The 19,041-nt window shown below is 38.5% G+C and overlaps 3 protein-coding genes across 7 annotated transcripts in view; all 3 read right to left on the bottom strand.

Moving 5' to 3' along the window:
• The window catches only part of LOC146485901 (DNA-binding protein D-ETS-3-like), a 61,718-nt gene that overhangs the window by 6,183 nt on the left and 36,494 nt on the right, over nucleotides 1-19,041 (bottom strand). The window contains exons 1-3 of one of the 5 annotated variants that reach the window (XM_085102906.1): nucleotides 4,527-4,637; nucleotides 1,283-1,522; nucleotides 77-172 (exon numbers count right to left, since the gene is read on the bottom strand). The exons of 1 other annotated variant lie outside the window; for it this stretch is intronic. In XM_085102906.1, coding sequence (XP_084959032.1) covers nucleotides 77-132 — 56 coding nt within the window. In that variant the 5' untranslated portion in view covers nucleotides 133-172; nucleotides 1,283-1,522; nucleotides 4,527-4,637. 3 more of the 5 variants (XM_085102910.1, XM_085102908.1, XM_085102907.1) reach the window with 3 other exon arrangements.
• Nucleotides 5,724-14,409, bottom strand: LOC146485905 (Friend leukemia integration 1 transcription factor-like). The gene is made up of 2 exons (XM_085102901.1): nucleotides 13,666-14,409; nucleotides 5,724-6,173 (listed from the first exon to the last, which is right to left on the bottom strand). Exons 1-2 carry the CDS (start codon nucleotides 14,011-14,013, stop codon nucleotides 5,724-5,726), a joined length of 798 nt encoding a protein of 265 aa, XP_084959027.1. The 5' UTR covers nucleotides 14,014-14,409.
• Nucleotides 18,912-19,041, bottom strand: part of LOC146485904 (uncharacterized) — a 10,271-nt gene continuing 10,141 nt past the window's right edge. Inside the window, exon 4 of the mRNA XM_085102900.1 lies at nucleotides 18,912-19,041. This exon is cut by the window's right edge and continues 285 nt beyond it. The gene's annotated coding sequence lies outside the window, so the exon portion shown is untranslated.

Raw genomic sequence — 19,041 nt, 5'->3', positions numbered from 1 at the left:
TAACCAGAGTTGTTTTGTAAGAAAGCGCAATCATTCGTGGTGCTAGCAGGCGAGCCTGTGTTTCAACAGCTAATACCTTGGATCGACTAGGTGCCTGACGAGGTGGCGTGCTCGAAAATAAATGTGACTCATGGCGGACAAGCCCTTTCACTTCGTAACAGCTTCGTGCAACCTAAAGAACAGAGAACAGAATTCGCTGGAAGGAATGTTCACGGAATACTATTAATGGAAGAAGGGTGTAGTATATACAGATAGACTTCAGTAATAAACAGGGAGAAAATACTCTGCAACGTCACATTGGACTCACGGTTTACTATTGTGATCGATGTGTGTTTTTCAAGCGCCAGGCGTCCCACCACAGGTGAATACAATGCTTATTTGATTAATGACCAGTTGTTTTGTACATGAATTACACTCTTATTTTTTTCTTACAATCAGTAGAACAGTGAGCCAGCCTTTTCTTGTTCTTTACATGCCGAGAAATAGTTGAATTGTTAATTTCCTGGGAACCTTTTCCACAAGTGAATCTTTTGACTCCAATGGATAACTGCGCCTAGAAGATTTTAAGAAATTTTTACCTTTTATCGATGTTACAAATACGTAAACTTAGAATTAAAAGGGTTGGGTAATCTTTACTTGCATTTTCGGAAATTTCACAACTTTTCTCCTCGCTCCACTCCGACAATTTGTTATATAATACTTCGGTAAAATCGTACTAATCGATAAGAACTACAATCGTAGGATAAGATCGTAGAATTGAAATAATCGTATGGGGCACTTCTGACTAGGATATATATTTTGGCGCAGCAAAGGTGCATCGAAAAATCGGAAAAACTTTTCTGACAATCTGTCGCGCATTTTATCTAATAGAGAAAATATTTAGCCTGGGGAAATCCGTAAACTAGAATCGTAGGACCACAGTGATCGAATATAATGAAGAATCCAAAAATTAGAAGAATGGTATTATAGGACACTCGCTATTAGACAATGTCCTTTTTATTTAAAATCGTAGAGGAGGAAGATTGGAGATTCCGCAATCGTTAGAGATCTCCCATCGCAAATACTGAAAATCGACGCTTCGTTCTAATATGAAAGCAGTATTACGAGTGGTTTTGCTCGGTCGGTGTATTCTTCTAGTACTTGTGGTGTATATATTAACGTTTTGGAAAATTTCGAAGTCCTTCCAATATAATGGACACCAATATCATACTAAACCAACCTGATATGCAGTGCACAGAATTGTCAGTAATATTCCCCCTTCATATCTTAGAAATCTCCTTACCGTGGATCGGATTGTCCTCTCCTATAACTTGAGAAATTCATCAAATGATATGCATATTCCTAGACCTAATTTGGAGATTGCAAAATGTAGTCGTCACTGCAGAGAATCTGTCCTCTGGCAGAAGCAAGAGTTCACGGTAACTTAAGTAATGTTGATAATTATGACGATTTGATGATGATAATAATGTTGCTTCTTCGTGATGACGTTTGTGCAGTCCTGTACTGAATGCTGTACTGTTGGCTGAAACGAAAAATTAATTAAATTAAATTGTTTGAGTTCCCGTTAGAACTTCATTCAAAGCCAGTGAAGATTTAACTTCACAAAACTTTTGTATTTGTTTTTCTTGCTCTATATTACTCAGACATAAAGAAAGAGCGAGCTTTTAAAACTGTCTTTAGCTGTACATATATCAAAATCATTTTTAATTAAATTAATCTGTGATTATGAAGTCAGAAAGACAAAAGCGTTACAAAGACAACTGCCATGTAACTCTGTCGTAAATCACCTAGGACAAATTGTGTATGACATCTCGGTTTAGCAATCAACTGCTCCAGTACCGAACCAAGGAAATGTAAGTCAACTTGACCAATTTCTACTCCCCTTTCATTTTAAAGATGGGAAAAAGTCTTATTGACAATATATGAAAGAGCTGATCTCAAAAGATCTCTCCTCTTTCCTTGGCTAAAACGTTATCACCGGTTGATGAGGGTACATAGTCCATCCTGAGGGCATGTGATCCAATGATAACACAGTTTGCTTGCAAACATGGAGAAAAAGCGAGTGTTTGAATTCAGACCTGGAGATCTACTCTTGAGTTGATTAAACTCTTTGAGAGTCGATGAGTGTCTTTGAGACCGTGGGTGGTTTGGCGGTCAAATGAACAAAGTGTTTAAACTTTGTTTTGTTTCTATCAAAAATTCAAACAGATTAAAACTCTCTCCCGCAGAGTGCTTAAGAGTTAAAGAGTAAGCTCAGAGGTTGAATGTCACATCAACAGTGTACACAGTTGAGCAAGTCCTTACAAAGATACAAAGTAATGCAAATGTACACAAGAAAGAAAACAGCTGCGAAGCTGATAAATTGCGTTCTACATAAAGTCATTAATTACCGATAAGTTGTCTGCGGCAAAGGGCCTAGTCAACCATGTCGACCTAATGGCTTATATTCCTTTATGTGACGTCGGTTTATTGTGGCACAGTAAAAGGCCTTGTTATGCATATACCAGGGCAGGAAGTTCTAACTTTATTCAGTGTCCAACACACTTGACAAGATCACGCAAACTTGTTTACGAGAGAATTGATAGTTCGTCTTCCGCTTGCGTCATAACTGGTCTAAGGGTACGTTCAATTGACCCTATCCCGACTATCCCAGAATAACGATACGTACAACAGTGACAAGAAATCCCTCATAAGAGGTTTCTAGAGTTACTGGAGTACGAGATGACTCTTAAATTATCGCACGTCAGCGAAAGTTTACAGAAATGTCTTCCCAAATTACTTAAAATGAGAAATCTAACAGCTATTCCCGTCTGTTCTTATTCCGGAATAAGGTCAATCGAAAGCAACCTAAAACACGTGCGTCGCGATACACACGTGTGCGTGACGTAGCACACTGCGTGAGGGACAGTTTTGGCGGTGCGGTGTGTTGTCCAGATCCCACGCTGATCAAGGACCAGATCTGACCAATGAAAATCTATATCAATCGATAATAACCTCATCTCGCCTCTTACTGTCCTCGAGCTCTGTTACACATGAGGCCTTACTATCAGTCGAAGCTGAATAATAGATTGACATTGAAAATTGACGACAAATCGTTGAAGACTCAATTACGCCGTTTGATTTTTCCAAATGTCATTGTTTGCTTACTATTTGTTGACGTTTTCTTTCGTTAATTAAAAATTAACGATTGTGTTTAAAACCTATTGACTTCTGATTTTCTTACAAAGAATGTATGGCTCGGTGACAAGTCAGCCACCCAACCATAAATTCCTTGTAAATTGCACAGTTTTTGAAAGCTTATTGCTCTGAGAGTATTCAACACGTCATACTAATATTTAAACTGACTATCAAGAGTGACATGTTCTTTTAGTTTATGGTCAACATTTGTTCATAAGTTGTTGTACGATATAATAGTAAAGATTCTCCTATTCACTTTTGTTTACTGATGATATAACAAAAACACGTGTCAATGGAAAAGCAACTCTTGCCACTGAGGGGAAAATTAAGAAAATTAACGAGGTTTTCGTGTAAGAAAATGAATGTTTGAGCTTCCTTTTGGAACAAGAAACAGCTAGCGGGAGTTTAGCTTGTTATGTGACACACGAGATTCTCACGTCTATTTTACTGGCTCAAAACCAGCGCGATACGTTGATCAGACTTCCGGTCAATATTTGACTGCTTTCAAGCGAAACGGTTGAAAACATAGTGAACACGGACAATTTTTCTTCAGGTTCTGCCCAAGCTGTGGAGAATTTCCAGCATAATCTATAAAGGCAGAGCAAGCGGAATGTGCAAGACGTATATTTCTTTTACGCGAAGATGTACTAGCGGTTCCTCCGATGAATTTCAGGAAGCAGAAAATTGTTTATGTGGCAGGGTTAATTCGAAATTAACGTTTGTCGACGTATAATTTATCAAGTCAGATAAACCACGTTTCAAGCATTTAGTTCTGTTGAAAGGCGACCAAACCGAAGTTACCATTGGGGCCGGGGACAAAAGAAAGCGATAGAGAAATAGATGGAGAACAGGACTGGCGCTCAGTGACTGAACGGCCATTAACGAAGAGGGAGTATGTTGCTTTGTCTTTTGCACGTTTTGTCGTTTGTGGACGACGTAGTTATACACTAAAATATTTTGTTAATTGTTTATGTACAATCAAAATTAAGAAACATACAGTAAAGTATCCATTTATTTATCTATTTATATTGACGACCATGAGGTCAGTCATCAGGCCCCAGGTGTTCAAAGAGCGGATAATTTTATCCACTGGATAGGTCGCCATGCGGCAAATAAATGTGTGCAACAATTTCCCTGTAGCCCTAAAATTCGTGTATAGGGTAAAAGCTTATGTCTAATTTAAGTATGGGATTGTGTTGAAAACTTGCCAGAAGCGTTGTTTGGAGTACTTTGCACCGCTGGATAGCGACTTATCCACTGGATAAAGTTATCCGCCCTTTGAACAACCGGGGCCAGTTTAATTACTATCAAATGTTATCCTCAATAAATAACTATCAGTCTTCCCTTACCTTACAAGATAACGTCCATATCTAGACTGGAATCGATTTAAAATTCACAGAATGATCCCAGTGAAAAGCGATAAACTTGAAGCCATCGACGAATTCTGAACTTAGCCCTTGATTGTTATTTAAATTTAAGGTCCAGAGGAGGGTATTATGGGGTTCAGATATACGACTGAAGTGATTTAGTGACTAAAAGAATGATTCTAGTTGGTTCTATAAACTCTTCGAATTTTTTTATATATTCCGGAGTACGAAGATCGACCGCTCACGAGTGGATCGTTTGTGGACTCTTTCATACGAAGTGGAACATGAGAAGGATTTTCCAAGGTATCTTGCCTAAAACTTTGGCAGAAACGTTTACGAAATTAAATGGCATAAAATATTTTTATGCAACTTTGCCAATAGATAAAATCTAACGAGTGACCATTCAAACGAAAGCCACTGAGCAGTATTTCCCTGTGGTGTTGTTTACTATGTAAACTTACTTCTAACTTTTAAGTCTAGGCATAAAATCCCCGTGTGACTATTCAAGATAAAAGCTACTGAACAATACTTTCCTGTAGTGCTGTTTATTATGTTGTACAAGGTGAAAATCCTAAAGTGTGACCATTCAAATAAAAGCTACTGAGCAGTACTTTCCTTTGGTGATGTTTATTAAGCTGTACAAAGTATTTCTAACTTTTGAGTCTGTGGATAAAATCCTAAAGTGTGACCATCCAAATGAAAGCTACTGAGCAGTATTTTCCTGTGGTGCTGTTTATTATGCTGTACAAGGTGGTTCTAACTTTTGAGTCTGTGGTTTAAATTTTAAAGTGTGACCATTCAAATGAACGCTACTGAGCAGTTCTATTCAAGATGAAAGCTACTGAAAAATACTTTCCTGTAGTGCTGTTTATTATGTTGTACAGGGAGGTTCTAACTTTTGAGTCTGTGGATGACATCCTAAAGTGTGACCATTCAAATGAACGCTACTGAGCAGTTCTTTCCTGTAGTGCTGTTTATTATGCTGTACAAGGTGGTTCTAACTTTTGAGTCTGTGGTTTAAATTTTAAAGTGTGACCATTCAAATAAAAGCTACTGAGCACTTCTTTCCAGTGGTGCTGTTTATTATACTGTAAAAGGCCAGTAATGAAATCCTAAGGTGTGACCATTTAAGGTGAAAGCTTCTTAGAACAGTCAGTGCTTTTCCATCCTTTTCCTGAGTTACTGTTTATGATGATGTGTAAAGTGGTTGTAGCTTCTGAACCTGTGGATTAAAAGGTTTGTTTTGTTCGCATGGTCAGGTTCAGATAGCTGTGAACCAAACGGTTCTGAATGCAACACAACTGGGCAAAAAATTCTACTTTTAGAATAGCAAAATGAAGAGGCACATGTGCAGAGCACTGGTTCTGGGCACCAACAAACTTGAGAAGGCATAGGAGCAACTGGCCAGGAGAAACATTTCCTGAGTGGGGTCCTCGTGGGAAAAACCGCTGAAGATGCAGTTGAAGATCCAGGGAATATCGGAGGTGGTAAAGGTTTGGCTTTTTGTGATTCTGGATGATGAAGGCCTGTGTTTTTTCTTTTATGTTCTTGATAAGCTGATCTAGTGACACCTGGTTCGTATTTATATGGAAGCTTGTAAAACTTGTACACCAGCATCTGGCCTTTCACCTGCGTAAATAAAATGAGGGTAAGAGAATATGACATTAACTTTACACTTATTATTTATTTTAACTATTATTAAAGTAATTTTAAATCTCTATTCCAGTAACCAAGGGCCATGGAACGAGCAGCTAACCATTAAAAACGAACCTTATTTTATTTTAGCAAAACAGTGAAATAGTACAGCTGAGCACAGTAAAGTACTGTCAATTTGTATTATTTATAAGAATGGTCAAAACTTAGAATTTGCTCTAGCACCTATAAAGAGTAGGTTGGCACCACAGAGATATAAATATACTGCTCAGCAGTTTTTGTCTCAACAATAGCATAATAAACTGTATCCGGCACAGGAAAGTACTGCTCATTAGCTTTCACTTGAATGGTCACTTTACGATTTACTCATCCAGGTCACAGACTCAAAAGTTAGATCCACCTTGCACTAAAAAATTAAAAAACGATCCGAGTGCATTGTTGAGTTATATAAGCACGCAGGAATTTTTAAGAACACGAGAAAAGTGCAGAGAGGCACGAGCCGTAGGCGAGTGCCTCACTGCACTTCTCGAGTGTTCAGTCTTAAAAATTCCCGAGTGCTTATATAACTCAACAATGCACGAGGAACAAGTTTTTTTTATTTTTTTTTACAAAATATAAACAATCGCAACTCGTCAGACAAGTGCGAATTTTAATGAATCAACATCAACTTTCTCCTTACACGTCAGGCGCAATGTCATTGGTTTAAAATTTGACAGAAAACCAATGAAAAACGTTTTGTATCGTTCACGACGAGAATCATTTGAGGCCAAAAGTTCTCGAAAAAGCTAAACAACAAGCTAAGGATTCTCTTCAAAAGTTCAAATACTTCACTGATTTGTGGATTAAGGGAGATTCAAGTTTATTTGAACCGAATTTATAGTGCACGAATTGAACATGCCATGAGAATCACCGCGGTGTTGGAGGATATTGATCGGTGTGATTCTACAACTGAGGATGACATTTCTCTTGGTTGTCGAGAAGAAACGGACTCGAATTGTTGCGAACACATTTGCTTCATCTGTGTTGTCTGAATGGATCCTGTTAGAGCAGATGACAGAACATCACTACACTTTCTGAGCTGAGTAGACGATGGCCGCGAATTGTAATGTTGGAGACTGTTCGGGTTTCTGTGGCCCGAAATGCGGCAAATGCCGATCTGCCAAGCCCGCTTCTGACCACAAGGTTATCGCTGTTGCTCAAACACAATGATTTGCGTAGACGGTGGACAGCACTGCCTTTTCGCTGATCTTTTTCATCATAGTGCCCAGAGTGTTAACATCGAGCGGGCGATTTTCGGACCAGACGGTTTGCACGGCGCCGTTTGCTTCGGTCCAGTCGCGTCAAGGGAGCTGAAAGAGAGCTTCGCACTGTGGATTCAACTTGGACAGATACAACCTCAGAGCTCGATGACCATCGGTTAGTGTTTACAATATCCTGATTGAAAAACTCGAAGCCGTAGTCAAACGAGGGAACTTGCTCGGCCATAATGGCGGTCTGTCACTGAATTTCTCAGATTTTCAAAGGCAAAAAATTTGACGTGTGCTCCGTGCATATGTACATTATAATGCACGCACCATACGTATGCTTCGTGCATTGTGGAGTTATAAAGAACTCAGTTTGACCAATCACAGTGCTTGCTTGACCCTGGCTATTTTATAAAGCATAGTAAACAGCACCACAGGAAAGTACTGCTTAGTAGCTTTCATTTGAATGGTTACCCTTCAGAATTTCATCCACAGATTCAAAGCTAGAACCACCTTGTATAACATAATAAACAGCACTATAGGAAAGCAATGTTCAGCAACTTTCATTTGAATGGTCACATTTTGGGATTTCATTCACAGACCAATAGTTAGAACCACAGGAAAATACTGCTCAGCAGCTTTCAATTGCCCTTCAGGATTCCATTCACACACTCAATGCTAGTACCTCCTTGTAAACCATAATAAACAGCACCACAGGAAAGTACTGCTCACTGAGTAGCTGCCAATTGCACTTTGGGATTTTGACCATTCACAGATACAAGAGTTATGTCCACCTTTTACAGCATAATAAACAGCACCACAGGAAAGTACTGCTCAGTAGCTTTCAATTGCACTTGGAAAATGTCATTCGCAGATATAAAAGTCAGGTCCACCTGTTACAGCAGAATAAACAGCACCACAGACAAGTACTGCCAAGTAGCTTTCAATTACACATTATGATTTCATTCACAGCCTCAAAAGTCAGGTCGCCTTGTTCAGCACTCAATAGCTTTCATATCAAGGTTGCCTTGCCACACATAACATCCGTCTCTTCTATTCCATTGCCATAAAGCGACTCAAAAAGCTAAAATTCGTAAATTGTGAGGAGACCAGAAGAAACTCTTAATTCATTGTAGTTTCTCTGGAAAAGACTGGCATTGAAACTGTTTTAAACAACGTAAAGTTAAATCAAAAAGTTAAAGCCCTAATTTGAGTTAATTTAAAATTCCAAGGTTGTGATTTTTCTCCTTCTTTGTTTACCCAAAACGATTTTTGAGTTTGATTTATTTAGTAACGCATTCGAATTTGTAATAAAACTAATATTATTATTACTAACACCATTTTATCGTTAACCTTTTTTCTTGTGGTTTGACTTGTTTTCAGAGAGTTTGTCTGTTAATCCTTCTACGTTTGTTTGGGTGCCCGACCTAAACATTTAAACTGATATATTTTCTGTTAAATAATGCCTGGCATTTTTAACTCTAAAGTTATTTTAGGTACCCAGTTTTAGTTTTACATTGTAAATGCTTTTTGTAGACTATGGAGTCAACAAAGTTTGTTGTTGTTGTTGTTGTTGTTGTTGTTATTGTTGTTGAGTTGTGGCTAGAACTGCTACGAAATGCGACAGTCTTCCACCTTATGTTTCACCGATGACCCTTTTTATAACAGGGCATATAATGTAATTAATTAATTTTCCTCGTTTGTTTAAGTTATTGGTTTTATCTGTTCTAGAGTATCCTATTCCACTGTGGCCCTCAACATCTTTAAACGAACATTGGTGACGTCAAACGAATCCAAAAGAAGGCCTCCAAGTCAGCGCGCTATTGACATTCATAAGCAAAGAATACGACGAAATTTATGAAATGCCTGATTGGACTACACTTGAGATTGGTAGCTGTCATCTCCCAGACATAAGTAATCAATGACCAATGACATTAATGAGTATGTTTTCAGCTGATGGGTCATTGATTATTGCTGGTGATCAATGAGTAATGGTTTAGAAACTTTTTAACAAACATACAACACAGTCGTAATACGTGGAACGTACTCTGACGGGTCTCCAGGGTACAATCCTTGCTTTGTTGTTACTTTACGTAAATGACATACAAAACGTTGCTACTTCTACTGCCAAACTGTTTGCTGATGATACAAAGATTTCTCGTGAACTTAATCATGCCAACGATACATCAGCGCTTAAGTCGGACCTAGATTCTCTCAAAAACTGGGCGAGGAGCTTGCATGTTAAATTTAACCCTCGGAAATACAAAGAAACGAGAATGACACACAGACAGGACAAAAGTAAGCATCCTTATAACCTGTCAAATACAGAATTAAAATCTGTAAACTCTGTTAACTCGTATAAAGAAAACAACCTCATTGAAGGCTGACACTACGGCAAACGCCACTTTATTTTGGCCAATATTTCAAATAGTACAACTAGTCTTCTTCAGGGTCAGCAGACAAACTGTTGGGCCTACTGAAGCGTAAATTTGGCTGTAAGAACAAAGAAATCTTCTCTATGCTTTAGAAGCCATTGGTAAGACCTATCTCAGAATATGTATGACCAGTATAGTCACCCTACTTGGTCAAAGATAAATTAGCTATCGAAAAAGTACAACGAAGAGAATCGAGAATTGCTCTTGGTCAGAAACAACGCGAGATACCTTACGAAGAACTTAACGACGTAAACTGCTAAATTGGAACCGACACACTTCAACATCGATGAGAGTACCTGTCCTTAGTACAATGTTACAAGATAGTGCTTCGACTAAATCGCTTGGACTTCAATGACTACTTCGAGTATTTTAAAAGCAAAAACACTAAACCATCCATATAAGATCCAAACGAAATCAGCAAAAGTTAACTCCCTGAAGTACTCCTTCTTTGTTACAATCATCAAATATTGGGACAATTTACCAAACCAGCTGTTTGCACATGATATCAAAATCAATAGGTTTAAACAAACTTTAAAACAGTAGATGAACATTCATTGACTCAGTTTCTTTTCTCTTTTTAAACTGCTCCTTCAGTCCACATTAACGAGCATAATCAATGTACTATAGTTCATATCTACATTTTACATTCTACATAAATATTATTCATATGATCGTTTTGGAACTACAGTCGAACCTCCAATAAGCGACCACTCATAATGTCAAGGATATGTGGTCGCTTACGGGAGGTGGTTGCTTACCAGAGGACAGACCACAGGGGGTCTAAATTTCGCGTAATTTACATATGGTAACTGCAGAGACCTAACCCTTTTACCAGTGCTTATTGAAACCCATACATAATAATTTTTCTTAGCTACAAGTAAATTACGACTGGTCCAAAATTATTCTAGGCAAAAAATATTAGGGTCTATGGTGATTATTGTTTGTATCTCACAAATTACTTAATACAGCGATTGAAACAATTATTGTGAAAGAAACTTGACTCTTATTACTCCAGGTGGCGCTGTCTAAATTTTTCAGGGAACAGTGAAAGATTAGAGAGTTTTTTCCTACAAGGGATTCAATCTCATTAAAGTTTATTTCAGTGTGAAGTATAGTGCATATGTATTTTATCAATTGTTTCAATGGTTAGCCTCCTACGCAGTCGCTTTAGGGGACTCGTATAATAAGGAGGAGGTGATACGAGTCCCTTAAAAACGACTGCGTGGGAGGCTATTCAATGCAAAGCTACATCAGGAAACACTTCCGGCTCCAACTGTGAGATTTACGGCGACCGCGCGCTGTAGTGATGTGAACAATATGTAACAGCGACACATTTTTCAATTTCCGCCCGTGAGAGATACAGCAGATAGTGTGTTAAGTGGTCGCCTACGGGAGGTTAAAAACAATTGAAAATTTTAAACAATCATCTCTAAAAGTATATACCTCCCAACTCTCACGCATTATGCGTGAGTCTCACGACTGCGGACTAAAAACATCGATCTCACGCATCAAGGACAATTTCTCACGCCTGACTCACAAATACGGACGAGTTGTTCTAAAAAAACTTTATTTCATTTCAGATTTGTTATGTATCATTTCTTTGCTCTTTATAACAATCGTAAAAGCTTTCAAATGTCTACAATCTGTTGAATCGTAAGTGTTCAAAAGTTGTCGGAATATCTTCGGACATTTTCGGCAACGTTCGGAAGTTTTGAGAAAATTGTCGGAAATCTTCGGACGTTTTCGGAAATCCCGGTCATGACGAGACAAAAATCTCTAGCGTTTGACTCAGAAAAGGTTGGCAGGTATAAAAGTAGTCGCTTACGAGAGGTGGTCGCCTACAAGAGGTTCCATCTATAGTAATTTGCCTTGAAAACTTTGGTATTTTGCAAAAGTGGTCGCTAATGAGAGGTGGTCGCTTACGAGAGGTGGTCGTAAAGGGAGGTTCGACTGTATACTATATATTTTGATAGTTTTTGATTGTTTCCATAGGGCTAACCTCTCGGTCCTCCTCTTCAAATAGATTACATAAAATGTTTATTGTATATGTATTTGAATAGAGTATTACTAGTAGTCGACCATTAATCAAAGACAAAACATTTTGTGGTCTACAGATCACTTATTTCATGTCATCGCTCACTCGATCTCATTGATTAGTCTTGATGCTAATGATTACTCATTGATTACCTATTGATTACTCATTGGGAAATCATTTCATATTATCCAGCAGAACTATTAAGAATTTCTTGGCCTTGTCTCTGAATGTTTTCAAGAAATAACGTTCCGCTGAGTGAACATGACACGTTACAGTTATCATTATCTGATACTTTTAATTAAAAGTTTCAGTGGACAAACAAAACATTCAAAACAGCTGAACAATAGCTGATACATGAGGCCAGTGTTTCAAAAGAGAGCTCTGACGACAGTTCAATTTCCGCCGGTGGAAGGACAATATTCTTTGATCTCCAGAGATTGACCCTTAAACTAGCATTTAAAGAATCAACGTACCCAAGGGGTACTATCAGAGTTTTCAAATATACGGTAAGCAAATTTCTAGTGCAGACCCAGCTCTAAATGGGTTGTATTTCATGATTGTTATAAAAGACCAAGTTCCCATCGTATGCTATTATCTAATCGCAACTCCTGAAGAAATAAAAATTGGGGTTAAAATGAAGCGGACAACAGAAATCCGATAATTAGTACACCCCAGTGTGGTGGTTTACCTCTATATCTCTGATTTCATCTGTCTTTCATATTCATACATGGGTTGAGTGGGTGCGTGAGATCAATATATGGACTGATGGCAGCTACCAGTGAGCCTTTACATACTGACGTCCGATCTCACCCCGGCACAGAAACCAGAATTCTAAACCGCCTTGAGACTATGATATATGAAGTATGTAGACATTAACATTACCAAAATACATTACCAAACAATTTGAAAAGATTTAATTATTTTCTGCTGGCGACTGACAGGGTTTGTAACCTCTGAAGACCTTAAGGTGTTCTGCTTAAATAAATGTGCCGTAAATGTATATCTTATCAAGTACGTACGCTATGTAAATAATTCATGACTGCACAAATGTCGCCATTAAACGATGATTAACAAGCCTTTTTAGACAAATGTGCCATTGAAGTTGCCAACAGATAACATCTGTTGAATGTTAACTCTGTTAGAGCGTGAAATTAAATTGTCCCTCCTGCTTCAGTAAAAGCTATTGAGCCAGTCCGCGTGTTTTTTACAAATCTCGTGTCATTAGCCTGGAGTAAGTAGTTCGTCCTCTCTTACCTGGAGGCTGAATTTTACTTTGCTTTCTTTGCGTTGCTACTTTTGGATGAAATATTCAGTTATGAAAAATTTCACTTTTATTTAAGAAACGTATTCACGATGTCTGTCATTTCTAGATCTACTGCGAAAAACAAGCTAAACAACTGATTTGCCTTACAAGTACTTCTGTGAATCGAATCTCAAACCGATTTGCCCAGTCAAATGAAAGCTCTAATTTGAGCGACACCTCTCTTGGTTGTCAATTATTGTGCCTTTCAACGCGATTTTAGCTCTTGAGTCCTTGATGAAAATGCCATAGTTTGGTCAACACTATTTTGTATCAGTACTTCCTGCGGTAGCCAGTCTTAAGTATGCAGTGCAAAGCACCATTTCTTGCTTTCAAGTCTCATCGAAATATCCTCTGATTCAATGATACAAATTATTATTAAGGAGAACCTTCGCTGTACAGAAGTATGTTTTGCAGATATAAGAAGGTAAAGAGTATTCATTTCATAGCTCACCTTTCTAATGATTCCCTGTTGATAGTACAACCTCAACGCTCTACTTAGTTTGCTGTAATTCATGTCTTCTTTCTCTTTGAACTTTCCCCATCTTTTAGCCACCTCGTGGTGGTCAATAAGCTTGAACTCTCCACTCTCTTTCTTTCTCCAACATATGATAGATCTGCAGCTTTCATCGGCTAGAAGCTCTAGCAGAAACTCCCAAAGATGGAGCATGTTCTTGTACCGGTGTTCTCGTCTCTGCGTGGGCGTCGGTGTAATCTGCGAAGAATGTCTAACTATGCAACATTCAAGACCATTACATTCGGTTTGGCCTTGTGCTGTGCTTGAAGGATTGATCTCTGCCATGTCTATTTGTGGTCGCCCTAAACAAAGAGTAAACAGAAGTTCAAGACACTGGCTTACTGATTGACTGCGCTTTAGAATAATAATTAGATACCTGAAGTCACTGGCTGTGCATAGAGCATGTGGGCACCCAAACTGGACGTACAGTAGCTTAGAAAGTAATGATTTGTTTACTGGTTAAAATGACTGAATGCTGATTGGTTGAGATAATGAGAATCATTTCGATATTATTATTTACTTACTTCTGATTGGCAGAACGGGGCTAATACTCGCTCGAGATTGGCCGAGGGAGACATGGCTATATTTAATTTTTACAAGTGTGTGCACAACGAATGACTGCTTCTTTGTGGCTCTTAACCAGCGTTGTTTTGTAAAAAAAAAAAACACGCAATCACTCGTGGTGCTAGCTTGGAAACTGAACTGGTGAATTTCAGTGTACTCTACAAAACAGCAGGCGAGCCTCCGTTTCAACAGCTAATACCTTGGATCGACTAGATGCCTGGCGAGGTGGCGTGCTCGAAAATAAATGTGACTCATGGCGGACAAGCTCTTTCACTTCGTAACAGCTTCGTGCAACCTAAAGAACAGAGAACAGAATTTGCTGTGAGGGATATTCAGAATACCATTAATGGAAGAAGGGTGTACAATATACAGATAGAATTCAGTAATAAACAGGGAGAAAATACTCTGCAAAGTCACTTTGGACTCACCGTTTACTGTTGTGATCGATGTGTAATTTTCAAGCGGCGGGCGTCCCAGCACAGGTGAATAAAATGCTTATTTGATTAATGACCAGTTATGTTTGTTTTGTACATGAATTGCAATCTTATTTTTTTTCTTACAATCAGTAGAACAGTGAGCCAGCCTTTTCTTGTTCTTTACATGCCGAGAAATAGTTGAATTGTTAATTTCCTGGGAACCTTTTCCACAAGTGAATCTTTTGACTCCAATGGATGACTGCGCCTGGAAGATTTTAAGAAAATTTTGCCTTTTATCGATGTTACAAATACGTAAACTTAGAATTAAAAGGGTTGGGTAATCTTTACTTGCATTTTCGGAAATTTCACAAATTTTCTCCCGCTCAACTCGGAGAATTTGTTAAATCTACTTCGGTAAAATCGTATACTAGTCGATAAGAACTACAATCGTGGGATAAGATCGTAGAATTGAAATAATCGTATTGGGCACTTCCGACTAGGATATATATTTTGGCACAGCAAAGGGAAATCGAAAAATCGGAAAAACTCTTCCGACAATTTATCGCGCATTTTAGCTAATAGAGAACATCTTTAGCTTGGGTAAATCCGTAGACTAGAATCGTAGGACCACAGTGATCGAATATAATGAAGAATCCAAAAATCAGAAGAATGGTATTATAGGACACTCGCTATTAGACAATGTATTTTGTTATTTAAAATCGTAGAGAGGAGGCTCCGCAATCGTTAGAGAACTTCGATCGGAAATAAAAATCGAGGCTTCGTTCTTATCTGAAAGCCGTATTACGAGTGTTTTTGCACGGTCGGTGTATTCTTCTAGTACCTCTGGCGTGCATATTAACGTTTTGGAAAGTTTCGAAGTCCTTCCAATATAATGGGCAAAGATATCATACTAAACCAACCCGATACTGAAGTGCACAAAATTGTCAGTAATATTTCCCCTTCATATCTTAGAAGTATCTTTACTAATGGATCGGATTGTCCACCCCTATAACTTGAGAAATTCAGCCACCGATATGCATATTCCCAGACCTAATTTGGAGATTGCAAAATGTAGTCGTCACTGCAGAGGATCTGTCCTTTTGCAGAAGCAAGAGTTCACGGTAACTTAAGTAATACTGATAATTATGAGGATTTGATGATGATGATGATAATAATATTGTTTTTTCGTGATCACGTTTGTGCTGTAATGATCGGATTATGTCATAATAATGTCATAGTCTTACGCAGCAATTACAGTAGTATGTAAAAATTAAATTGTCTCCTGCATTATAGCTATTAGTATCAAACGTCAGTTTTGGGGTTGATTTCATCCAATACTAAACAAATGATCTGAGAAAGTGATCAGCCTGGTTGATTCTGACAATAAGGTGGAAGCTAGAAGGCTCATAAATTGCTGAAATGAAAAATCAAATTAAATTGTTTGAGTTCCAAGAACTTGATTCAAAGCCAGTGAAGATTTAACTTCACAAACCTCAGTTTTGTATTTGTTTTTCCTGCTGTATGTTACTCAGAAATAAAGGAACAGCGAGCTTTGGAAACTCTCTTTAGCTGTACATATATCTAAATCATTTTCAATAAAATGAATCTGTGATTATGAAGTCGGAAAGACAAAAGCGTTACAAAGACAACTGTCATGTAACTCTGCCGTAAATCAACTGGAACAAACTGTGTACTGTGACATCTCGGTTTAGCAACCAACTGCTCCAGTACTAACCAAGGAAATGTAAGTCAACTTGACCAATTTCTACTCCCCTTTCATTTTAAAAGATGGAAAAGCCTTATTGACAATAAATGAAAAATATATGAAAAAGCTGATCTTGAAAGATCTTTCGTCTTGCCTGGCTGAAACGTTAACACCGGTTAATGGGGGCACAAAGCCCATCCTGAGGGCATGAGAGCCAATGATAACACAGTTTGCTTGCAAACATGGAGAAAAAGCGACTGTTTGAATTCAGACCTAGAGATCTACTCTTGAGTGGATTAAACTCTGTGAGGGTCGATGAGTGTCTTTGAGACCGCGGGAGGTTTGGCAGTCAAATGAGCAAAGTGTTTAAACTTTGTTTTCTTTCTTTAAAAAAAATTCCGCAAACAGATTAAATCTCTCTGCCGCAGAGTGCTTAAGAGCTAAAGAAAATGCATACAGGTTGGCGGCAAGCCAAATGATCAGAAATAAGGTTGACCCTCACTTCAACATTTTACACTGTTTAGCAAGTTCTTACAAAGACACGAAGAAATTCAAATGTACACATGCAAGAAAAAAACAATCAGCAAAGCTGATAAATTACGTTCTACATAAAGTCATTAACTACCGAAAAGTTGTCTACGGCAAAGGGCGGACGTCAACCATGTCGTTTGACGTGGGCACGACGTCCCCACGTAACGTCAAACGAGATCTCCTTCAATTTGTGGCTTCCTTGTGATAACGAAAGATATTTTAAACCTAATGGCTTGCATTCCTTTACGCGAGGTAGGTTTATTGTGCCATATTAAAAGGCTTGTTATGCATACCAGGGTAGGAAGTTCTAACTTTATTCAGTGTCCACCACAGTTGACAAGATCACGTAAACTTGTTTCCGCTTGCGTCATAACTGATCTGTAGCTAAGGGTACGTTCGATTGACCCTATTCCAGAATAACAATACCTACAATAATGACAAGAAATCCCTCATAAGAGGTTTCTGGAGTTACTGGACGAGATGACTCTTAAATTATCGTGCGTAAGCGAAAGTTTCCAAAAATGTCTTCCAGAAGTGCAGTATAAAACGTAAAATGCATTTCTGTAAAACTTCATAGAGCTGCCAGCGTAACCTATGAGTCAAAGCCCGCTCTCGGTCTCATAGGCAGCTAGTTGTTAAAGGCAGGCAGATACTTACGAGAAATATCGCCTGCAGCACCGCAAGCTGTCATTTGGATTATCATGCTGTGCTTGATCTCCACTAAGCGTTGCGAGACGTAAGGAGGACACGTCCATCAGTGTTTTGTAACCGTGTCAATAGCAGAGTTACCAAAATGACTGAAAAGCTAGAGGCGAACTGCACAGTTTGCAACGCTTTACATGATTGGTCGGGAGGACAAAACAACAAACAGAACAATACTCCCAACCCTAAAAAACGGTAGAGCTGTAGCTTATCAGGATCCACTGAAAATAGAGCTTTTGAAAGGTGCAGGTGTGCGAATTTTATTGAACATGGTGTGCATTGCGTTGTGACATTCCTGTAGCGTTTTGCGTCTTCCCAGCCGCTCTGCGCACCTGTTTTTCCGCTCTTTTGGCAAAATTCGATGGCGCCTGAAGAGACAACGCTAACCCTCTGACTCGTACCCGCTAAAGTTTAAGTGCGTTTAACACGACCACTGAAGGGCAAATTAACAAAAAAATTAACGAGACTTTCCTGTAAGAAAATTAATCCATTTTTGGCTACCTTTTTTGAACGAAAACAGCTTACGGGAGTTTGGCTTGTTATGTAACACACGACATTCTGACGTGTTTTTGACAGGCTGAAAACCAGCGCGATACGTTGATCAGACTTCCGGTCAGTATTTGACGGCTTTGAAGCGGAACGACTGAAAACATAGTGAACACGGACAATTTTACTTCAGGCTCTCACCAAGCTGTGAACAATTTCCAGCATAATCTCTAAAGGCAGAGCAAGTGGAATGTGCAAGACGTATATTTCTTTTACGCGAAGATGTACTAGCGGTTCCTCCGATGAATTTCAGGAAGCTGAAAATTGTTGATGTGGCAGGGTTAATTCGAAATTAACGTTTGTCGCCGTATAATATAAACTCAGATATATCACGTTTCAAGCATTTAGTTCTGTTGAAAGGCGACCAAACCGAAGTTACCATTGGGGCCGGGGACAAAAGAAAGCGATAGAGAAATAGATGGAGAACAGGACTGGCGCTCAGTGACTGAACGGCCATTAACGAAGAGGGAGTATGTTGCTTTGTCTTTTGTACGTTTTGTCGTTTGTGGACGACGTAGTTATACACTAAAATATTTTGTTAATTGTTTATGTACAATCAAAATTAAGAAACATACAGTAAAGTATCTATTTATTTATCTATTTATATTGACGACCATGAGGTCAGTCAACAATTTAATTACTGCCAAATGTTATATCCTCGATAAATAACTATCAGTCTTCCCTTACCATACAAGATATCGCCCATATCTAGACTGAAATCGATTGAAAATTCACTGAATGTTCCCAGTGAAAAGCGATAAAGTTGAAGCCATCGACGAATTCTGATCTAAACCCTGGATTTTTATTTAAATTTAAGGTCCAGGGGAGGGTATTATGGGGTTCAGATAT

The sequence above is a fragment of the Pavona decussata genome, unplaced genomic scaffold, assembly GCF_977016875.1.
Source record: "Pavona decussata unplaced genomic scaffold, jaPavDecu1.1 SCAFFOLD_24, whole genome shotgun sequence".
Classification (NCBI taxonomy): domain Eukaryota; kingdom Metazoa; phylum Cnidaria; class Anthozoa; order Scleractinia; family Agariciidae; genus Pavona; species Pavona decussata.
The sequence above is the reverse complement of the archived record's forward strand: the minus strand, read 5'-3'. Positions and strand labels throughout refer to the sequence as shown.

What these genes read in the sequence shown, in the direction of transcription:
- LOC146485905 (XM_085102901.1), bottom strand. Translation starts at nt 14,013, where the DNA reads ATGGCAGAGATCAATCCTTCAAGCACAGCACAAGGCCAAACCGAATGT. An exon ending in AACAGGGAATCATTAGAAAG is followed by an intron (nt 6,174 to 13,665) that starts GTGAGCTATGAA and finishes TTATTTACGCAG; the next exon opens with GTGAAAGGCCAGATGCTGGT.